General features: G+C 38.6%; 1 protein-coding gene across 4 annotated transcripts in view; it reads right to left on the reverse strand.

Annotated features, from left to right (window-relative positions):
- Positions 1–19,782, reverse strand: part of cadpsa (Ca2+-dependent activator protein for secretion a) — a 173,261-nt gene that overhangs the window by 106,370 nt on the left and 47,109 nt on the right. For all 4 annotated transcript variants that reach the window (XM_069141990.1, XM_069141914.1, XM_069142154.1 and 1 more), the window contains exons 4-9: positions 11,188–11,268; positions 10,692–10,928; positions 10,331–10,452; positions 5,606–5,717; positions 5,374–5,513; positions 893–959 (exon numbers count right to left, since the gene is read on the reverse strand). In XM_069141990.1, coding sequence (XP_068998091.1) covers positions 893–959; positions 5,374–5,513; positions 5,606–5,717; positions 10,331–10,452; positions 10,692–10,928; positions 11,188–11,268 — 759 coding nt within the window. The remainder of the gene's footprint in view (positions 1–892; positions 960–5,373; positions 5,514–5,605; positions 5,718–10,330; positions 10,453–10,691; positions 10,929–11,187; positions 11,269–19,782) is intronic.

The following is a 19,782-nucleotide window of genomic DNA, read 5'->3' on the forward strand; positions in this document are numbered from 1 at the left end:
AGAATAGTCTTAATTTTTGTATTGTATTTATTGTAGCTCTCTGAACAAAGTAAGGGCCATTTTCACAGAGGTCAACATGAATAGTAAATAAAGACTTAAATTGGCTGAGAAAGCATTTGACCTTGTGACCCTGAGCACTTAGCTGGACCTCTGACGGTATTTAATTGATCATGCTGTCCAATAACTTCTGAGACAATATAACAAAAAATAACAAAAAGGGTCAATCTGCCTGCAACCGTATGGCTTGTGCACTTTTGTCAGACATCCTAATTCCTTGACAGAGCTCTGTAGATTATGAAAATCCTTTTTGACCTTATCTAGTTTTAGTTGTACTTCAGATGTAGATTCAGCCACAATAATTGCATGTTGGAAAACTTGGATGAGAGTATTTTTTTTTTTTTTTTTTTTTTTTTTTTTTTATGACATATGATCTAAATGGTTATCTAAATATTTTAAGATTAATTTTAAATTCATTGACAAATTCATTGATTAACATATCATCTCTGTAAAATTTATATCAGGATTAAATGCATACGTGTACTGTATGTGAGCTGACAAAGGCTTTTATTTTTATAAAATGTACGTATATAAAACACTAGTCTTGAAATTTTACAACAATTTTATCTGCACAAGATCCGACACCACGTAGGATCCAGAGCCCAATGAACAAGGCCTGTAGCTGTCATAGTTACAGTGGCTCAAATTCATTAGAAATACAGTTTAGTTAATGTGGCAAACTAAAAGCTTGAATCGCACAACTGCTCTTTCAAACACCAAATCCAACTGTATGTAGTGCACTATATTTATTCTTTTTTGTGTTTTACTCTGCAGTACGAGTTTAATGTGTCTTGTAGGATCCAGATGAATCCAGTGAACGTCTGACAGTTCTTACCTGAACCAGCACAAAGAACCTTTTCTTCCATCTTTTCCACACGTTTTTGCCGATGGTCCAAAGATACCTTTGGGGGTAAAAACACTCATTTATACAAAATAAAACTTTTACAGAGATGTCTTGGTGTGACCTTTATGAACCTACATTTGCTTATTTCTGAGTTGTCATTACTGATGTGACTGATATCTGATGAGCCAGACTGGATCTACAGAACGGATGCATAGAGCTTTACTGTAGTGCATCTACTGACCTCTTCTGGTAGAATGGCAGTACTGCAATCAGGCACATCACATTAAAGTGCATCCTAGTATATTCTCATCATTGTATTCTAATAAACTAATAAACCTGGTTTAAACCATGTATTTGTCATAACAGGAAAAAGTGCAGGTGCAACTAATGACACATTTCACTGTTTCAGTCAGATGAGCCAGCATGCACAGCACCAGATTTGTTTTAGTAAAACCTTTGTAAAAGGGGTAAAAGTGTCTGCATGAGAAACTCGGATCAACTCAATTTTATCTATTATAGCACTTTGATGATTAAAATAGCGTTATAGCACATGCTGAGACAAACAGAACATGATCTTAATCCCTGATCTGAGTTTTGTGAAACAACCCACTGAAACTACCCAACTCAATATTTTTACTATGCATGTCACATTTGATAGTTATGGAAACTTTGACATCTGATTCACAGTTCAAATAAAGTTCTGCTATTTCACAACCACAATTTATAAGAACAACATTGGATAACATTGAAAACTAAACAAAAGAAGTTTATACAGTAATAGTAATTATAAAAGAAGTCCCTGTCAACTACAATATCATTCATTTGATTGTGATTCATTTGATTGTGATTTTCTAAAATGTGAGCGTAACCTCTTAGCCCTTCACTGAGGGAGTCACTCTGATTACTTTCTTGTTATTTCATTCAGATATTCAACAGCCAGAATGTTATTCTGGTATCTAGGTAGTGTTTCCTCATACTGTGCAAATTAAAGAGTGCTCTGTAAATCTTCAGGCTTGTTGTGCTTACTTTAATTTTAGATTTGACAGGAGAACATGCGGCGCAGAATTAGAAGGGCAGAAGAGGGCTTTTTTAAAAGAACATCTGAGGGTGAGGACCCCAGTTTGATCTGCCTCTGCTGCTCCCAGCCTAGCTGTCGGTCTCCCTGGTGAGCCCGCCTCAGTTTGCCTCAGACTGCCTTGGTCTGCCTTTGCCCCCGGCCCCTCCGAGAGCTGCTTCAGCCTGTCGTGCCAAATAAACCAGCATCCAGGAGGTGACACATGAGGCACCCTGCCTGTGTGCTGTGCAGAGTGTGACCAGTAATGTGGTACAGAGAGGCAGTGTGGGCATCTTACAGGGCAGCCCAGCAGCCTCCTCCAAGGCTCCCAAATGAAAGCATATGGAGGAAAGAGAGGCAGGGAGGCAGACATTCAACTTCTTAAAGCTACAGACAGAGGAGCAATGCTTTAAAACAATAAGTATGTGTGTCCAGTGTGTATAACACACTGTCTCGTGACCCAGGTCGGCACTTCTTTTCCAGTCAACATCTCTCCACACTGCCACTTTAGGTTTACAGCATAGACTGTGGATAAAGATGGACAAAACATTACCTTTTTCTCCCAACTGTACAAAACTAAAGCCTAACTATCTCTGAAATGGGCATGCTCGCTCTGGAGAGCCCTCAAATTGACCTCCAAAAGTGTAAAGTGGTTTAAAATGCAGACTCCATGCGGAGGGTTAGAAGACAAACCGAATTATCATAACATGAAAAATCGTCCATAAAATAAATAAATAGATTTTTTTTTTTCCAAGAATATTTTTGTAATCTGGGATAATAAAGGAATTTTTGGTTCATACAGATTGAAAGAAGTCTTTTGTGAGCATTAATAGCTGATTCTTTGAGATACACCATTTTGTCATCATACTATTTCCATAAATTTAATAATCAAATTCCTGAGACTTACAAATTATTAATTAAAATAATTTACACGAATTTGGGATACTGTTTAAGATTTTAAGCCCTTCCCCTTCTAACGCTGTTCTGGAAGGACACTACCCAGTAGAGGGCACTCCTGAACAAAGGATAGGGTTATGGGATGGGAAATGGGATTGGGCCTTGTTATTGAGGTTCCGCTTTAGTACCAGCTCACAGACATGAAGTAGTCAATAGTTTTGAACCATGCTTGATTCAACAGTTCAAATCCGTCTTTATTGAAACAGTGCTCCATTCTCACAAAAAAAACGTTTGTCATTACTGTCCGCATGAAAAACAAAGAATCTGGGAAAAGAGCTGAATTCTTGCTTATTGTTAAAGATCTACAATTTCCTAGATAAAATCATTGATTGTGTGGTGTTTTCAACCTTATAATCAGTCAGTCAGTCTTTTAAAATGGCTCATTGTGTTGTTTGGTGTCATCGTGTTAACTGGTGGACACGGACAAGAATAAGAATAGAGCTGTCTGAGCTGAAACAGAAAAATTATCAAGCATGGTCATGGCAACAGCAAGAGCACCTTCTAACTGCTCTTTGTTCCTGTGACCACAGCTGCCAATATGAATAGGAAGTTTAAGGTCCCTAGGACCAAAGCCAACCTCCTGGGTCATGGCTATAAAAAGAAAACTGACCCGTTTGAAAAAAACAACAGTTCAAATACTGGTAAAAGAATGAAGGAAAAGTTTAAAACATGTACAAACTGACATCCTAGATCAAGGTACAACCTTGTCTAGTCGCACCATATGTCACTTTGTGAATAAAAGTGCGCTTCATGGAAGAAGAACTCACTTCTGACCCAACAGGAAGATTCCACTTTTTAAAGAGAAACAGAAAAACACAACTGGAATTTGTTAAATTGACAAATCACAATGCTTCATGGATAGTGTCCTGAAGACAGTGAACACAAAATTAGAGGTTTTTGGTGCGTCACATCAGGACTTTGTTCAGAAGAACCAAAGTACTAGTTGTGTTGTGCTATGTTGTACCTTGCACAGGGTGCTTTAGAGTCTGTGCAGGACATAATGAATCACTAATCAGATTATAAAGATGTTTTTGAATGAATGCTCTGTTTTAGATATAGGACTGGCTCCTTCAACAGGACAATCAGCCAAAACAGACATCTAAAACCATGAGAAGAAAATATTTAACCATTCTGAGTGCATCAGTTGTGAGTCCTTATTTTAATCCAATTGAATACCTATGAAAGGAGCTGAAACTCTCAGTTAGGAGAATAAAACCCATCGAACCGGAGAGAGGTGCAGTAGTTCGTTCAGGAAGCGTGTAATAACAAATCCTCCTCACATCAGTGTTACGGAAAGAAAAGCACAGCTTCAGTTAGTTATGTTAATCATGGCTGTGTCCCATATAATTAATCTCAGTCTCATTGATGTTACCAGTTACACCTGAGTTTTTTCCTACTATGGCGAGTCATAATAAGGTGAAGTCATGTCCACTCAAACCATATTCTCTCTGTTTCTAATTCACTTTTACTAAAGTCTAAATGACACACAAACAGAAAACCCACTGTGCCATTACATTCATGCTCTGTTTATAGTTTATGATCACCCTGATCATTATTTATCTATTCCTCACTTCAGTAATGTGACATCATGTCTTGTTAGGGGGCTGGGCATAGATACATTTCGTTGACCAAAAATGTCATGTGACAGTTGAGATTTCTAGAGGTGTGATTGCACCTCCGGAAAGAAATGTGGAAGTTGCCTCAAACATGTGCAATAAAATGATACCACACAGTCTGGACAGGAGGTATAATTAGGTAAACTAAATGAAAACACCTGGGGCCTGAGTTGGGCCTTTAAAGATTGCCTGTAGAATTTTTAACCTCTAGTAAAGCAATGGAGTTGTTTTTCTGTGACTGGGACTGTTTTATTTATCTGATGCACGAGAAAGAGGATGGATAATTGATACATTATCCTACCAGTGAAGCAAAACTACTCCAGTGATCTACAGGTGGTCACATATTTTACTGCAGTGGAAAATAAAGTCTGTGCTGTAACAACTGGTGACCACAAGAGGGAAGCAAAACATTATCTTGTAGACAAAATGCCTACAGTGGGACATCTATTGCATTGTACCAGTAGCCTGCCTACAACAGTGATAACTGATAAGGGAAATTATTAAACTTCTTACTATGATACGATAATCTTTGTCTAGTCTTGTTTCTGTAAAATAGTTGCAATGTTTGAGTAAAACAGAAGAGACCTTTAGATCTTTTTTTTTTTTTTTTTTTTTTTTTTTTGTAATATCTTCAACAAAGTGTCCAATAAAGGTCTTCATTTACATTTCAAATGTACATTATGAAACAAATGTTTTTCAATGTTGCTTTAGTTTGGGTAGTGCCCAAAACTACAGTAACAAAAACAACTCTATAGTGTGCTTAAATTAAAATCTAATGTGGAGAATAAGTATCTAATTTCTGAATCTTTGGGGCCAGCAGCATGTAGAATCTCACTGTCACTTACCCACAATGCTTCATGTTCTGTGGTTTATCCATGCGAATGGCCAGTTTGATCTTGAGGTCGCTGTCTGGGCACCCTTTAGACACTGTCATCTTATGGAGCTCAGACTGCTTGGGACTGTTGGGGGTCGGGTGGAGCACGACCTGGGAGTAATCACGTAACAACAGTGCATGTGAGCTACACAAGATAGAAAAAAGTGAAATCACCTAAATTAATCATTTGAGTCATTTCTTACCCTCCCCAGCTCCTTATCTTCCAGAGCCAACACTCCTGTGCTCTCAGTGAACAGTTTCACCTTCACAGCAGGTAAAGGCTGGGTGGTGGTAAAGTCACCCTGGGTACCCCATCTGCACACAAACAAACACATAAACACAGCCAGGTAAAAACACAGATAGAAAGCACTGTGTTAGAGATGATGATGACTGTGGCATTGTCTGACACTTAGTGCCTAACTAGTTTAGCTAGCCAGTTTATTCTTGAGGTTTTGTAGGAGGCTCGAGCCTATCCCAGCTGACATCGGGGCAATTACCCTAACCTCAATGTCTCTGGACTGTGGGAGGAACAATGCATGCAGACACAGGAAGAACATGGAAACTCCACAGAGAGGCCCCAGCTGGCTGGCAGGTTTAAATTGTTCTTGCTGTGAATCGATAATGCTAATCACTGCATCCCCAGGCAGTCCTTTCAGGAGTTTAAAATGCTGCTTTGCTGTGACCTGGATCTGGAGCAGATGGAATAAATAACAATTATTACATTAATGATACATCAATGACTGGGATGTATCCAAATTAACTTTCTAAAATACAAGAAAAAGGAAAATGTGGGTAATTTAGCTTAACGTTTTAAGTTATATGGCTCCAATTGACGTTTATATCGTAAGGTAAAATGTTAGACAGTCAAATTCAGGTCTGAACTTCCTTTTGGTCAAATATTTGGTTGCTGCATTTTGCCTTCGGAGGGCGGTAGTAGACACCAATGAGCCAAAACATTGTGACTGACCACTGCCAGTGAAGAAGTAGCAGATTTTTCCTCTGGGATTTTCCCTCTGACACCTGATGTCACAATAGTAAGACAGAGCTGTGACTTTGAACCCTGGCTGGGCCTCCCTGTGGGCAGTTTGCATTACTCCCTGTGTCTGCATGGGTTTTCTCTGTCTGCTCCAGCTTCCTCCCACATTCTAAAGACACGTGTGTGAGGTTGATAGGTGATTTCAAATTGCCTGTAGGTGAGAGTGGTTATCTGTCTTTTTGTATTAGCTGTGTATTTACTGTGATGGACTGGTGAGCTGTTCAGGGTTTAACCCTGCCTTTGCCCAAAGTCAGCTGATAGACTCTGGCTCCCTTTGACCCTGTTCAGGACAACGTGGGTATAGATAATGGATGGATTATAAACATTACATTCTAAGTTTCTATTCATGTGTCAGGCCATATTACAAATTAAATAACTTGTCAAGTTTAGTTATTACCAGTGTTGGGAATAACTGCTTGCTACACGATTTCCATAACATTAATTACTGTAATTTCATTACTTTTGACTAGAAGGTAATGTTACAAATTACTTTTTGAAAATGAAATAACAGAATTAAAATTTTTGAAATGTAAGTTGTCAAGTCAACCTCCACCAGGAGAGGAGTGCAGGGTGTAACAACACCCCGTTCCTTCCTTTTTTATTTATACTATAAAGTATATCCCAAGCTGAATTAACGTTAATGTTATTTCACTTATTTTGTAGTTATTTCTGTATATTCTCTACATCAGTAAACAAGATATGAACATACCCCCCCTCCCCCCCCCCAAAAAAAGAAAAGAAAATAGTGTATGTTTAAAAAAGTGTTGCAAGCATGAAATGGATTGAAAAAGGGGGGGAAGTTAAATAACTCTATTTCAAATGCATAATGACACAGATGAAACGCTTGTTTTATTAACTTGTTATTGAACCCAGATTGTTTCATTGTTTGTACATCTCGGTTTCATTAGATCTACAAGCAATGGAGAAACAACTAGTTTGTTTATTTGCAAGGAAATGTGAAGCTGTATCTTCTGGTTTAAAAAGCTGATAAAATTTGAAATGTATTTTATACAATTAGTTTTTTTTTAATATGGCCGTTCAAATCTGCTCTAATCTAGCAGTTTTGGATCAATGGATCAGATAATTTTATGTAATATGAAGGGGGAAACTCAGAGAAACATCACCTGGATCTGCAATCTGCTTTGCCTTTTGTAGTTGTTATTTTAAGGACAACAATTTTTCTGTTTTAGTTTATGCTCATTGACCTCATTTCGAGCAAGCAGGTGTTTTTTAGCAAAAACACACTAACAAAACCACTGTACACAATCCACCTGCAAACCACAGGCAGATACAGAAACTAGATGGTGAATATAGTGGAGCACTTAGCTGCCAAAGAGCAAAATATTTTTCTAAGGAGTTGGTAGAGACACACAACAGGGCTAAAAAGGAATATTGGAAATATGTGTTAAGATTGTGTTTCAACTGATTAAACAGGATGCCATCCACAGCAATAAGGTCATCCAGCCTCTTCCCTAAGCTTAACAATTCAAATTGCACTATGCCACTTTGTAAATAGATCTCAAGAAGAGGCACAAACCTTGCTGCCTTAAAGTCAGGAGTTGCAGTGGGTGCTGTTTCACCTGTGGCTGTGTATCACGCTTGTGAACAGAAATCTGTCATGTTAGAAATAGAGCCAAGGGCTTTTCAGGAACAGCGTTGGCACACATTATCTTGTTGTTTGCAGTAATGTTGACATGAGACCTGTGGTTGTGTACAATAATGATGTTTCTACTGGAGAAATCAATTTAACATCCCACACACTTCAGATGTTACACTCACATCCTTTACTGAGCAGAAGACACAGAAACTCAAGAACACTGGATGACCAAGACACAGTCAGATAGATTTTTTTTTTCTTCTCTGTCAATTATATTGCCATGTTCAGTCAGAACAATAAATACAATGTGGTATTCAGCGTTTTATTTTGTCTGAACAAAAGTCAAAAAGCTAAAATTCAAGTGGTTTATTGTCATAGAAAAAAGAGGGAAAACTAGCAAATATCAAGAATTGAAAATTTATTGACTTAAAAAAAAAGAAAATACCTGAAAAAAATACAAAACCAACAAATCAGTTGTCAAAATATTTTTTTTTCTCTGAAATGACTTATCGGTTGTTTATCTGATCATTTCAGCTTGAGAGCACCGGTTGGTTTTGTAATGCCTGGAGAGGTAATGAAACCGTCATGTATACTGGGAGTTGCTTGGGGCCCAACAACAAACTTTTGTTCCAGGGTCTTCCTGGAGGTTATTATGTCCAATAATAACTTTCCCTGTAGCTCTGTTGTCGGTCTTCAGTAACTCCTGAGAAAAATATTGGGCCCTTTGGCAACTAAGTGCTCCACTATACTTACCAGCTAGTTTCTATGCGTCTGTCGGCTGTTTGCTGCTGGATGGTGTACAGTTGGTTTTTCGGTGTCTTTTTGTTACAGCTGCATGCTCGAAATGAGGTAAATGAGAGCAATGAGTGTAAACCGAAATCTTAAAATCGCCACCTTTAAAATTAAAACAGCTAGGCGAAGCAGATTGCAGAGCCAGGTGATGATTCGTGAAAAGAACTCCCGCTTTTAAATCGAAGCATCAACGCCTGATAGTGTTTACCCCTGTCTGGCATGCAGTCAGTACTCACAGTCAAAATGTATTTCAGCCTTCATATTGATTTTTCTCCATTGTGAAATTCTTTATTGAGTTTAACATTTATGTGTTTCACATACAGTGTTGCTCCAAATTAAAGAACCCTAATTTCCACAAGGCTGCAGCAGATTTCAGGAACGTCTGTCTGTGTTACAGTTAGTCTGTCCTCATGTCTGCCAGAATATAAAGCCAGTCTAGATTTTTGCGAAGCACATTTCAGTGTTTAAGAAGCCCAGCTGATGGAGATAAGCAGTGTACGCAGCCAGGAACTGATCCCCCATGTTGGCCATTTTCCCATGACCTACTCCCACTGTACTAGTAAAACAGTTATTAAAAAGGCACAAACAAGACTGAGTACAGAAAAACAGGAAGTGTAAGTAATGAGACAATGAATGAGTGTCTACCATGAAACAAGATGCGACCAAACATCTTCACTCCCTGTCAAACGTGAGTGACATTATTTATTGCAATACTCTTATTGCTGGAGATGAGAACCTAATTAAATCCTCAGAAGCATTCCGGAAGCTAAGTGGCCAGTAAACATATCACAGTGCTTTGAGTTATTGATTTGCCTAGTGAATTGAACCATAACAAACCAACCAAACTACCACTCACTGAGGACATCACAAAACTTCACAAATATCTTGATGACAATGATGAAACAGCAACTGCAGCACTGAAGGAAGACGACAGTGCAGAACTGTTTCAAAACAACACTGATTAAGATATTCCTCTTGAACGGAAGACAAGTAGGGGAAGACACCGAAGATGAAATGGAGGTATTTCCTGGAACAAGATTACTCAAACACCCATGAAGAAATGGGGCTGTAGGAATTGAATTGAAGGGAAAAAGGGGGAGAAAGGTAGAAGTGCTACTAACACCTGAAATGATGAATGCACTAAATCTAATAAAAAAAAAAAATTAAATGTGGTGCACCAGACGACGACGAGTACCTATTTGCTGTACCACAATGCCTGACTTATTACAGAGGACGTCAGTGTCTCGCAGATGAATGTGGTGCAAAGAAGTCGGATTATTTAAGATCTATTCAACTGCGCGAAGAAATTGCAACCACTTCACAAATCCTAAACTTAATGAACAGCGAAACAGATCAGCTGGCTGATATATTGGGACATGATACATGAGTGCAACTTTTGAGTTGACTGGATGGTGGGAAAGGTGGGTCCCTGTAAACCATGAAAAAAAACACAATGATCTCAAACCGCGTATGCCTGTGTGTTTGAGTGCGCAGTGTACATACGTGGGTTTTGATGCCTCCGCCTGGTCCGTTTGCAGTTTATGTCCTCCCTCCACCTCCATGGTGCAGTAAACAATCCTGTTAGGAGCTAAAGACTTGAGACCTTGTACCTCCATTATCACCACCTGCAACACACACACGCGGAGGTAAAACCCAAAATTAAACAAACAAACACAAACTGTCACTACAGCACACCAGCTGTCACACAGTCTGAAAGTTACTAAATATTGCCATTCTTTTTTTCTTGCAAGGGCCAGATTATGACCGATGTTATTTATGTCTTGGTTCTCGGTGTAATGTGTACCAGTAAAAGATCCAAGCCAAACACCGTTTTCATGACTGTTCGGGGGAGGTCTCCACCTACCTCCAGGGTGAAGGACAGCACCACGTCAGACTTGGACAGCGTGCTCTCATCCTCCTGGCCCATGTCCATTATGGAGGTGTTGTGGCCTCGTTTCAGCTTTTGAAGCTTGAATTCTCCTCCCTTGGACACTGGCATGCTTTCCAGGTTCGCCATCAGCAGGTTGACAGAGGATCGCAGCTCCTCTATATGCATGGCCTCCATCTCTCTGGAGGCAAACCTAGGGAACCTTCCACCATACTGACCAAGACAGTCGGGCAATCAATGAAATAATGAATGTGATCCAGTGATCCAATTTATGCATGATAAATTTACGCGGGTGTGTGTGCATATGCATATATGTGTGTGTATATATATATATATATATATATATATATATATATACATACATACATACACACACTGTAGATCCTTCAGAAGTTATTTTATATATTCACAGTTAAAGCCAGTCAACCCATCCGTTATCCCTCCAAACAATCATCCATCTTTTGTCTCTTACTCGAGCGATGTGGTCTGCCATTTGCAGTCGTCCATCCAGCTCTCTTCTGATCTGAGCTGCCTGTTCATCTGGGTTGTCAAGCTAAGGGAAAGACAGGAACACATTACTCTTTACAATCATACAAAACATGTTCATACAGTTTAGTAATTAATATAAAAACAATAGTGTAAAAAAAGTAAACTTAAAAATTACATTTCTGACTATTAAGTGCCCAAAAAAAAATGGCCTTGTTGAAATGAATTTAATCTGATCAAAAGAAAACAACAGATGAGCCGATTCTGAGGACTCATAGTTATCTGCCATTTAGCTGCTGCTCTGACTGCCCTGCTGTTAACTTCGTAAATGCACAGCAGTCGTACGTTCAGATCATCTTTTTCTTTAAACCCATCTTTTTGGTACAAATGTAAGTGATGCCAACCAACATGGGAAAAGCATCCCTGCTAGTGATCCAATCAAATGCCAGTCTTTTCTTAACTCTGCACAGTTCATAAGAAGCAGTCGACAATCAGATAGTAATAGTTCGTGTTTGATGATGGCATAAATTCAGAACGCACTGGATATGTTTGGGAGGACAAACAACACTGATATCCATAATGAATCAGATGTTCACATACTTACAGAACTGGCACCAGTATGTTCTAGTGTTAAACTGAATAGTAGTGTTTTTGCTGATGCTAACGTTACACCAACAGACTCTTCTCCGTTAGGAGTCCTGGTAACATCAGTTTGTTAATTGGCCTGCATTTTGTACTGATTGGGATTTGACTTTTGAACCTCAGTTATGTCTTCATTTTACTTGTTGGTGTTCTCTGTGCCATTTTAGAGCCAGGCCAACATTATTGAAAAATAAATGTATAATTATTTAGACTTGAAAAGCAGACAGGTGAGAAAAACATGCACCTCAGGTCAGGTTACCTGGCGCCGCGCTAGTGGCAGCCTGCTGCAGCAGCTCCCCCCTGAGAGCCCCCCCTGCTGTAGTGAAGAAATTTCCCCTCGGGGATTAATAAAGTGTATAAAATCAAAATAAAATCAATAGTAACAGGTAAGCCTCTTGCTTATAGGATCTTTGTAAACTATTAGATGAAGTATGAATTAATACCTTAGTTAACATGAACACCAGTAATAAATTATTATTTACATATTATTTAACTGTTAATTAACTGTTAATGCTTATTACGGCATTAGCTAAGGTCAATTAATGTATCCTAATTGCAAAGTGTTACCAGTAATTAAAGCTATAGTGGAAATGGACTCAGAGCTGTATGCAGACTGTAACTATGATTCATTTTGATGTCATTGTTAAAAGAAATTGTCGCACATACAAGCAACTAGTGTTGTTGAAATGGCCAGGTAATGCCATTTAATTTAATGTGCGTGCTGCCCTGATGTGATGAATACTATCCGAACAATTTAACTGAGAAAAAGTTTTGTGAATTTGGACACATTCTGTGCATATTCATAGATCCTTGATTTGTCAATTAGGGAGTAGGTGTAGATGTAATTTTAAGAATTTCTAAACAGGTACTTTAACTTTTTCATGGAAAAATGATCAGACAAATTATTATTTAAAGTAAAGTACTTTTATATACTTCCAACATGCCTGGAAGGTACCTTTAACATTCCCCAGTTTGCCTTTAACATGTACAAGCACTTTGTTTTTAGATTTCATTGTTTCATTAATAAAGGCGATTTGTTTTTTGCAAGAAGAGTGCTTTGGACTTTTTTCTTTCTTTTACAACAGGTGCTGTTGTTTCTCTGGTGGGGACAATATTATACATGATAGGAAAAGATAAATAAAGCTAAATTTAAAACCAAAATAAGAAATTAGGAGTGTAACAAACTGCTTCTGTCCATTAAGATTAAAAACAAGATTATATTTTCTGTGGCTGCATCTTTTAATAAAGCTAACCATGAAATGAAGGGAACACACTGTCATATACTGCATTGAACTGTAATTGAGCTGCTTCTGACCATTGTCAGTGTTACGGACTGCTTTCTTTGCCTGGTTTCCAAAGTAAGCTGTTCAGTATTTTCAACAACTGCCTCATCCTCATAGGGGGGCAGATGGTAGAGGAAGAGTGGGCAGACAGTTTGGAACAGGGAAATGAAACGGCCTGTTACAGGGGGACGCCAGGAACTGTTTAAAGTGCCGGGCGACCCGCCATGAACAATATGTCAAGAAACCTACTCTGATTACCTCATGTAACTAGGACAAAAATACTTTGCAGATTCTATTTACAGTTTTAACTAGATTCTTTTGAAATTATTATTTTAGAAAATCAATTCATGGTATTTCAATAAATTGGAGATAAAGCACAATTTCCCACCTTGTTCTGACTCAATAAAACTCAAAATGCCATGCATTTGAGCATTTGAGTTGATTTTTTTTTTTTTTATTTCCTGCTATGTTCAGGTAAGGACACAACAAAGAGCAGTGACTTGGTCATCCAACAAAACTCTAGTTTAAGGTTCTGGATTCAGTCATTTTGTGGAATTCTAAGTGTCAAATGTGACCATCTGCAAATAAATTATCAACCTGTGGGAGATTCTATGTGCAGCTCTTTGTATTAAGTAAAAAACTTTGACACTGATCCATTGCAGAAGTTTGGCCTTCAAAAATAATTTGTTTTTGCATTGATGATTTTCACCATGCAGAGTTTTGCTGGTATGTGAGTAAACAACAATATTAAAGGCCTGCCATGAATTCTGGATTAAATTGAGCTCTGGACTGTCACTTGGGTCACAGAAGTGCATTTGAAGTCATTCCTGTGGAGTTTTGGCTCTACGTTTGGGGCTGTGTCTTGTGGTATCATCTCTTTGATGTTCTCCTCTTTATCACACTGCAGCAGGAGTTTCATGTCACTGTCTACCTTCACATCCCCTTCAGCTCCTCCTGCAGAGAAGCCTCCCCACAGCGGGGTGCTGCCACTACCACGCTTCATGCTGAGAGGGGAATTTCAGTTGGTTTGGAGAAAACATAGTGTCACGACGGTTCATCAGACCAAACCTTCTGCACTTTGCGACTCCCACATACTGTCTGGCAAACACCAGCCCAGATGTCATATGATGTGTTAAGGGCTCTGCCTCATTTTGCTGGCTTTGTTAAGCCATGAATGAGTCGGCTTTGTGTCATTCATGCAGTATATATTTGACTTTTAATTTAATGTTCCTTGGTTTACAGCGAGACTACAAATACATTGTTCTCATCAGCTTTATTCATTATTTTATTTGACAACAAATTATGACTAATGCCTGTTTTACAATCTTTACAATCACAGAATGAAAGTGTTACATTGGGGCTCCATTTTAATCCTGTGCAAGTTTTTAGACTGACATGAGAAGAGTCCTAAATACCTTAGATGGAGTCCTTCATGATTTGTATATTTTATGTTATGGATTTTGTGCGTAAGACTTGAAGACTGAGGTAATACATTTATTGAAGCTTGCAAGGACACATAACTGGGCGTATTGCTTTCCACACAGGATGTGTTCAGGCAGCGTATTAACTGTAGGCCAGTGGCATTGGCAGTGCTCCAAGGCCAAAACAACTCACTTTATTTCCACACATTAAAACAAAATAAGATTGACTTGAAGTGTAAAAGTACAAGCAACAGTTATGCACATATAGTGCGAGCGAAACATAAACCAATACGCAGCCTGAGCTGTACGGATCGAAATAGACTTAGAAAAAAGGTTGGCTCAAATCAAACAATCTGATTGGTTGCTGGCTATGGTATAATAATTGTATGTAATGGCTTTGATGTCTAATTCCTTTACACAAATCTCTATCACTATTCGAGTGTGAGGAGGAAAAAAGTGCAACAAAATGGAAACACTAAAGGTCAACTTCGATCTCCGTGGTGGCCAAAGTATGAAGGAGAGGATTAAGCAGTGTGTAATGTGTGAATGACATGACGTAGAATTTTAACAGTCCAGGAAGTCACGCAATGATAAAAATGGGTATTTGTTAAAAAATGTCAATCAGTTAATTGAGATTTATGTCTGTACTTTTTATCCGAACATCAAAATCATTGGTAAGACTGTCCAGTTTCTCTATTAACATCTGAATAAATTCTAAAGATATAAATCATCATTAATTACAAAGTTAAACTAATATTAATAGGTGTTTTTAAAACATAGTTTTAATGGTCTGACAAAACTTTGTAATTTAAACAGGCAGTTATGTGGATACCATGGTAGTGAAGGAGTCCATATTAAATCAAAGAGTTCAAAATAATGTTCCTGGGTATTTGGATAGATTGCAAGGTAAAGTTTATGACTGTTTACTTCATCAGCGGTAATTTGTGTTGTCAGATGGTATGATACGATTAACACTATTATTTTTATTGTTTGGTGATTAACTCTTAAAAATCCTTGTTGCCATGTCAAAAATGTCATGCTATCAAAAAGATAGCTAATTTTGATTAGCCCAGATATTGACGTAAGTGGAAAAAACATCTTATGGCGTGAAACTTGGGGTCATGTTCACCATGTACATGAAAAGAGTCAACAACAAAAAATCCCCTCCTTTGGTATTCATGATCACGGACCTTTGCTGACTTTGCTTTACAGAAATGGAGGATGATAAGAGTTATTAAACGTATTAATAATATTTGCAGCTGTAGTCACAGGGACATGAAGCTGCTCGGAGATGGTCTTATTCTTTACCTTCAACATGTTTGTCTAAGGTTTTCTCTCTGATCTCCTCAGACAGCTCTCTGCTTTGCTTTCTCTGGTCCATTTTCAGTGTGGTGCCCACAATGATACCAAAGAGCAGAGTGACCACTTTTTTTTTTCCCCATTAAAACAGGCTCAATGTCTGATTACAAGATTGAAGATGTGTGATACTAACAAAAGAAAATAATTCCTTTTTTTTTTTTTTTTTTTTAATGAGCTGTTAAGGGTACCAACAAATTCCTCCACAACCGTAGGCTATATACTGCTTCAACATTGTAACTCCATCCATCTATCCATGTATCTGTCGATCTGTCTCTGTTGGTCTGTCTGATTCTGTGATTGGTATTTTTCTTTACATCTAATGACAGACATGTAGAGAAGACAACAGACTGATACAGAAGCTTGATTTGATTTTTCTCTTTCTTTCTCTCTCTCTCTCTCTCACACACCCTCTGACCCTTCTGTCTTTGCCATTGATTTCCTCCCACTGGTATTAACATCTTGCCAGAACACCTACCCCTGCTGTTACCACTGACTGAGGAGCACGTTTGAATTACTGCTTTCTCCCAGGCAAGCACATGCATCACACACACACACACACACACACACACACACACACACACACACACACACACACACACACACACACACTCCATGATATGCACCTCAGAATGCGTGCAGAGCAATACTGTGTATGCACGCTCATCTGGACAGAAAGTAGCACACACACACACACACTCATATAACAGAGAATAGTGAGCCTGGTGTCTCAAAGCCATGCAAGTTTTTTTTTCTGCATTTTTGCTCTCATACTGAAGTTACAGAGCTTAAAAATACATTTGAATCACTGTCATTGAAGTTCCAATCTCAGTCTTCATTGAACAATCAGGTTCAGGACTTGCCTCTCCAATAAGCTGAAGGCTGCCCCTTACCTAGAATAACCTCAAACATTGAATGTGTCTGCTTCACTGTGAATCCCTCAGTTTCATTTGCTGTTAGCAAAAGAGTTCCTATAGTACCTCCAGGTACATGGTCGTAACTATTAAAACCGTTGTAATCCAACAATAGCAGTCAAGCTGTCAGAGACTGATCAGCATAACTGATCCTCACTCCACTAGCGCAAGGATTTAGTGAACTAGTCTTTACTGAAGCCTGGATCGGATGTTTCTTTTTCTGCTTATCACCCCTTCCTCCCACCAGAGGTCCTCAGTGTTTCTGTCACTCCCAGCTCACTCCCACCACTACTCCTGCAGTACCTCTACTTCTACCCTTATACCTTTTGGTAAACTGCTTGTTTCTGGACTCTGCCTTTGCCTGCTCCCGATGTTTGTCAGCCTACCTGGTTCTACAGCCTTGTAAGATAACCTTTGGGAACCAAAAGTAAACCTGTTTGCAACTTTCACCTGCTGTCCTCTGAACTGACCCATGACACAACAGAAGTACCCCACAGAACTCCAGCAAACATATTAAGATATCTTAAAACTGGATTTAGGGCTTAAATTAGATCGTTAAAAATATAATCATAACTAATATACTATATAATAGTTGCACTCAGTAAAAAAAAACAAAAAAACAACAAAAAACATCATGAATGTGTTGTAATGACTACTGGCCCAATAGATATACACAAATGGGACTCTAATAGTTGGTGTACAATTTTCAGTTGTGCATTAAGGTCCAATGAGTGATCCTTCACTTTATCAAAGCCAGGTAGTGCAGTGTTAAATCACACATTACATGAACTATACTGTGTGCATTTGTCCACTAAAATGTATTTTTGTACTTAATCGTGAAATGTTATTCAAACATCACCTGCCTTTTGTGTTGTATTTTTATCACTTGATTTTTCTCCTAGTTTTGAATTATCCCCCACAACACCAAGACTAATTTCTTCTATGTGAAAATGTAGTAATTAATCTGATTATGATACATTTAATTTAATGGAATGTTATTATAGTCAGATGCATTCATGCTCTAATGATGGTCAGTAATATGAGAACCCTTTTTACTAAAACATTCACACATTCGGTAAATTTGTTGGCAGCTGTCCATCCTGCATTTGGCCGCTGCAGCTGTTCTGCTTTCAGGCTGGATTATGTCTTTAATTTCTTCATATTTGTCTGATATCATAGTTTGATCTGTGTTTGTAAAACATGATGCTCTGCTGCCAGTACACTTGTCCATGTTTGTGATAGGTCAATTGCTGTAAACCCTGCTACTTTTATGTGAACACACTCTTAGCTGGATTAGGAAAACCCTGGCTTGATTTCGTGAGTTGTGAACCAGCTTGCCAGCATGCAACAGTCTTCTTTGTCAGGTTTAGTTAAACCAGATAACGGAAAGATATCGTGAGTATGTGAAACCTGCTTTGTAGTACAGACGTCAACACGTAAATATAAACATGATAACCCCTTTGCTAGAAAACTTCATTTCTGCTGATAAACATATGAATTAAAGATAACAAAAAAATGTTTGTCTGATAAGAATCTTCCATTAAGCAGCACAAATCTGAAATAAGTAACAACTTGCCACTGGTAAACGACACGCAACCCTAGGAAAACTAGACAGCCTAAACATTTACGATCTACTTGTGGTGAAATGTATTAGAAAATCTCTATAGCCTATAAAACTACATCATCCCCCCCCCCCCCAAAAAAAAAAAAATCAACTCATTGCAATGAGAATGAATGCCCACATCAAAAAATGTTTTATTGTGAATTTGATGGGGACATTTCGCATTTAACTAAGAACACTGGTACATCGTTTTATTTAATAGTATAGAATAGACAATAACCTCACTCTTTCCTCATCCTTGCTTCCACAGACCCCATCCACCCTAATCCTCTCCACTTGCCATTGATTTAAGCAAGTTGCTGTCTCCTCTGGATGGATTAACAGCCCCAAACCCTGATGGTGATTAAAAGAAAAGCAATCGCTCGACCTTATTTCAGATAAGGGGACAACAGTCGGCATGGCAAATCAAAGGGGGGAAAGAGGGGGGGGGGGATGAGCAGTGGGCCCTGTGTACAGTTGTCATGGCAACCAAATACAAGGGGATAAAGGGCACTGAAGAGTGTTTGCGCCTATTTGTATGTGTACTTCTGTGCAGTGCTCACATGTACACAATCGTGTTTCAGGTATACTGCATGTCATCATCAGTAGGCATTTCATATCCCTCTTATACTCACACAAATGCACGCACACACTAACAAACGCACACACGCAGTGCTGAGATCAAAATGCTGAGATTAACTGTGGAGATAGACTGGAAATGTGACACAACGTGACACCGTGGAAATGTTCAAGGTCTCTGTTTGACCAGGACAGCAGCAGTTCTTTGATGAAGCACAGTTGCAGGTTATTTGGTCTCTCCATCATTTGTGTTATCAGAGTAACTATGCACAGAGCAATCAAGGGTTTTACAGCAGTAGCCTACTGAGAGCTTGTACTGGATTATCAACCATAGTGCACGTCCTCCCCAACGTCATTTACCTTTCTCTTATAGTAAATCGGGAGATAATCTATCAAAACAGACAGACAAATAAGGAAAAAGCAATAAGTCTTTGGTTTACAAAGGTGAGGGACCAGTGGAAATTTGCACCTACTGGAAGGCTCACATGTTCGCAATTGCATCTTCAAAGCCTTTTTGGGCAAAAGGTCAGAGTTCTGCCTCAAACTGGCAGCTGCCATCTATCAGTGGTGAGGCTGCACAGGTCCTCACAACTTCACCCAGTGCACATATATTTTCATGGAAGATTTTCTTAACACAGTCTAGCAGACAAAAGGATAGTCTCTTCATGTCCTATTCAATTTACAAAGATATAAAACAGTAAAAGCATGTAAAGCTGTAATCAGATCATTTCGTAATTTTTCTTGCAAAACAGCTCAATTAATTATCAAAATAGTTTTAAATAGTGT

The sequence above is a fragment of the Embiotoca jacksoni genome, unplaced genomic scaffold (assembly GCF_022577435.1).
Source record: "Embiotoca jacksoni isolate LCO1_2020_lvr unplaced genomic scaffold, fEmbJac1.0.p SCAF_1, whole genome shotgun sequence".
NCBI classification, from domain to species: Eukaryota; Metazoa; Chordata; class Actinopteri; family Embiotocidae; genus Embiotoca; species Embiotoca jacksoni.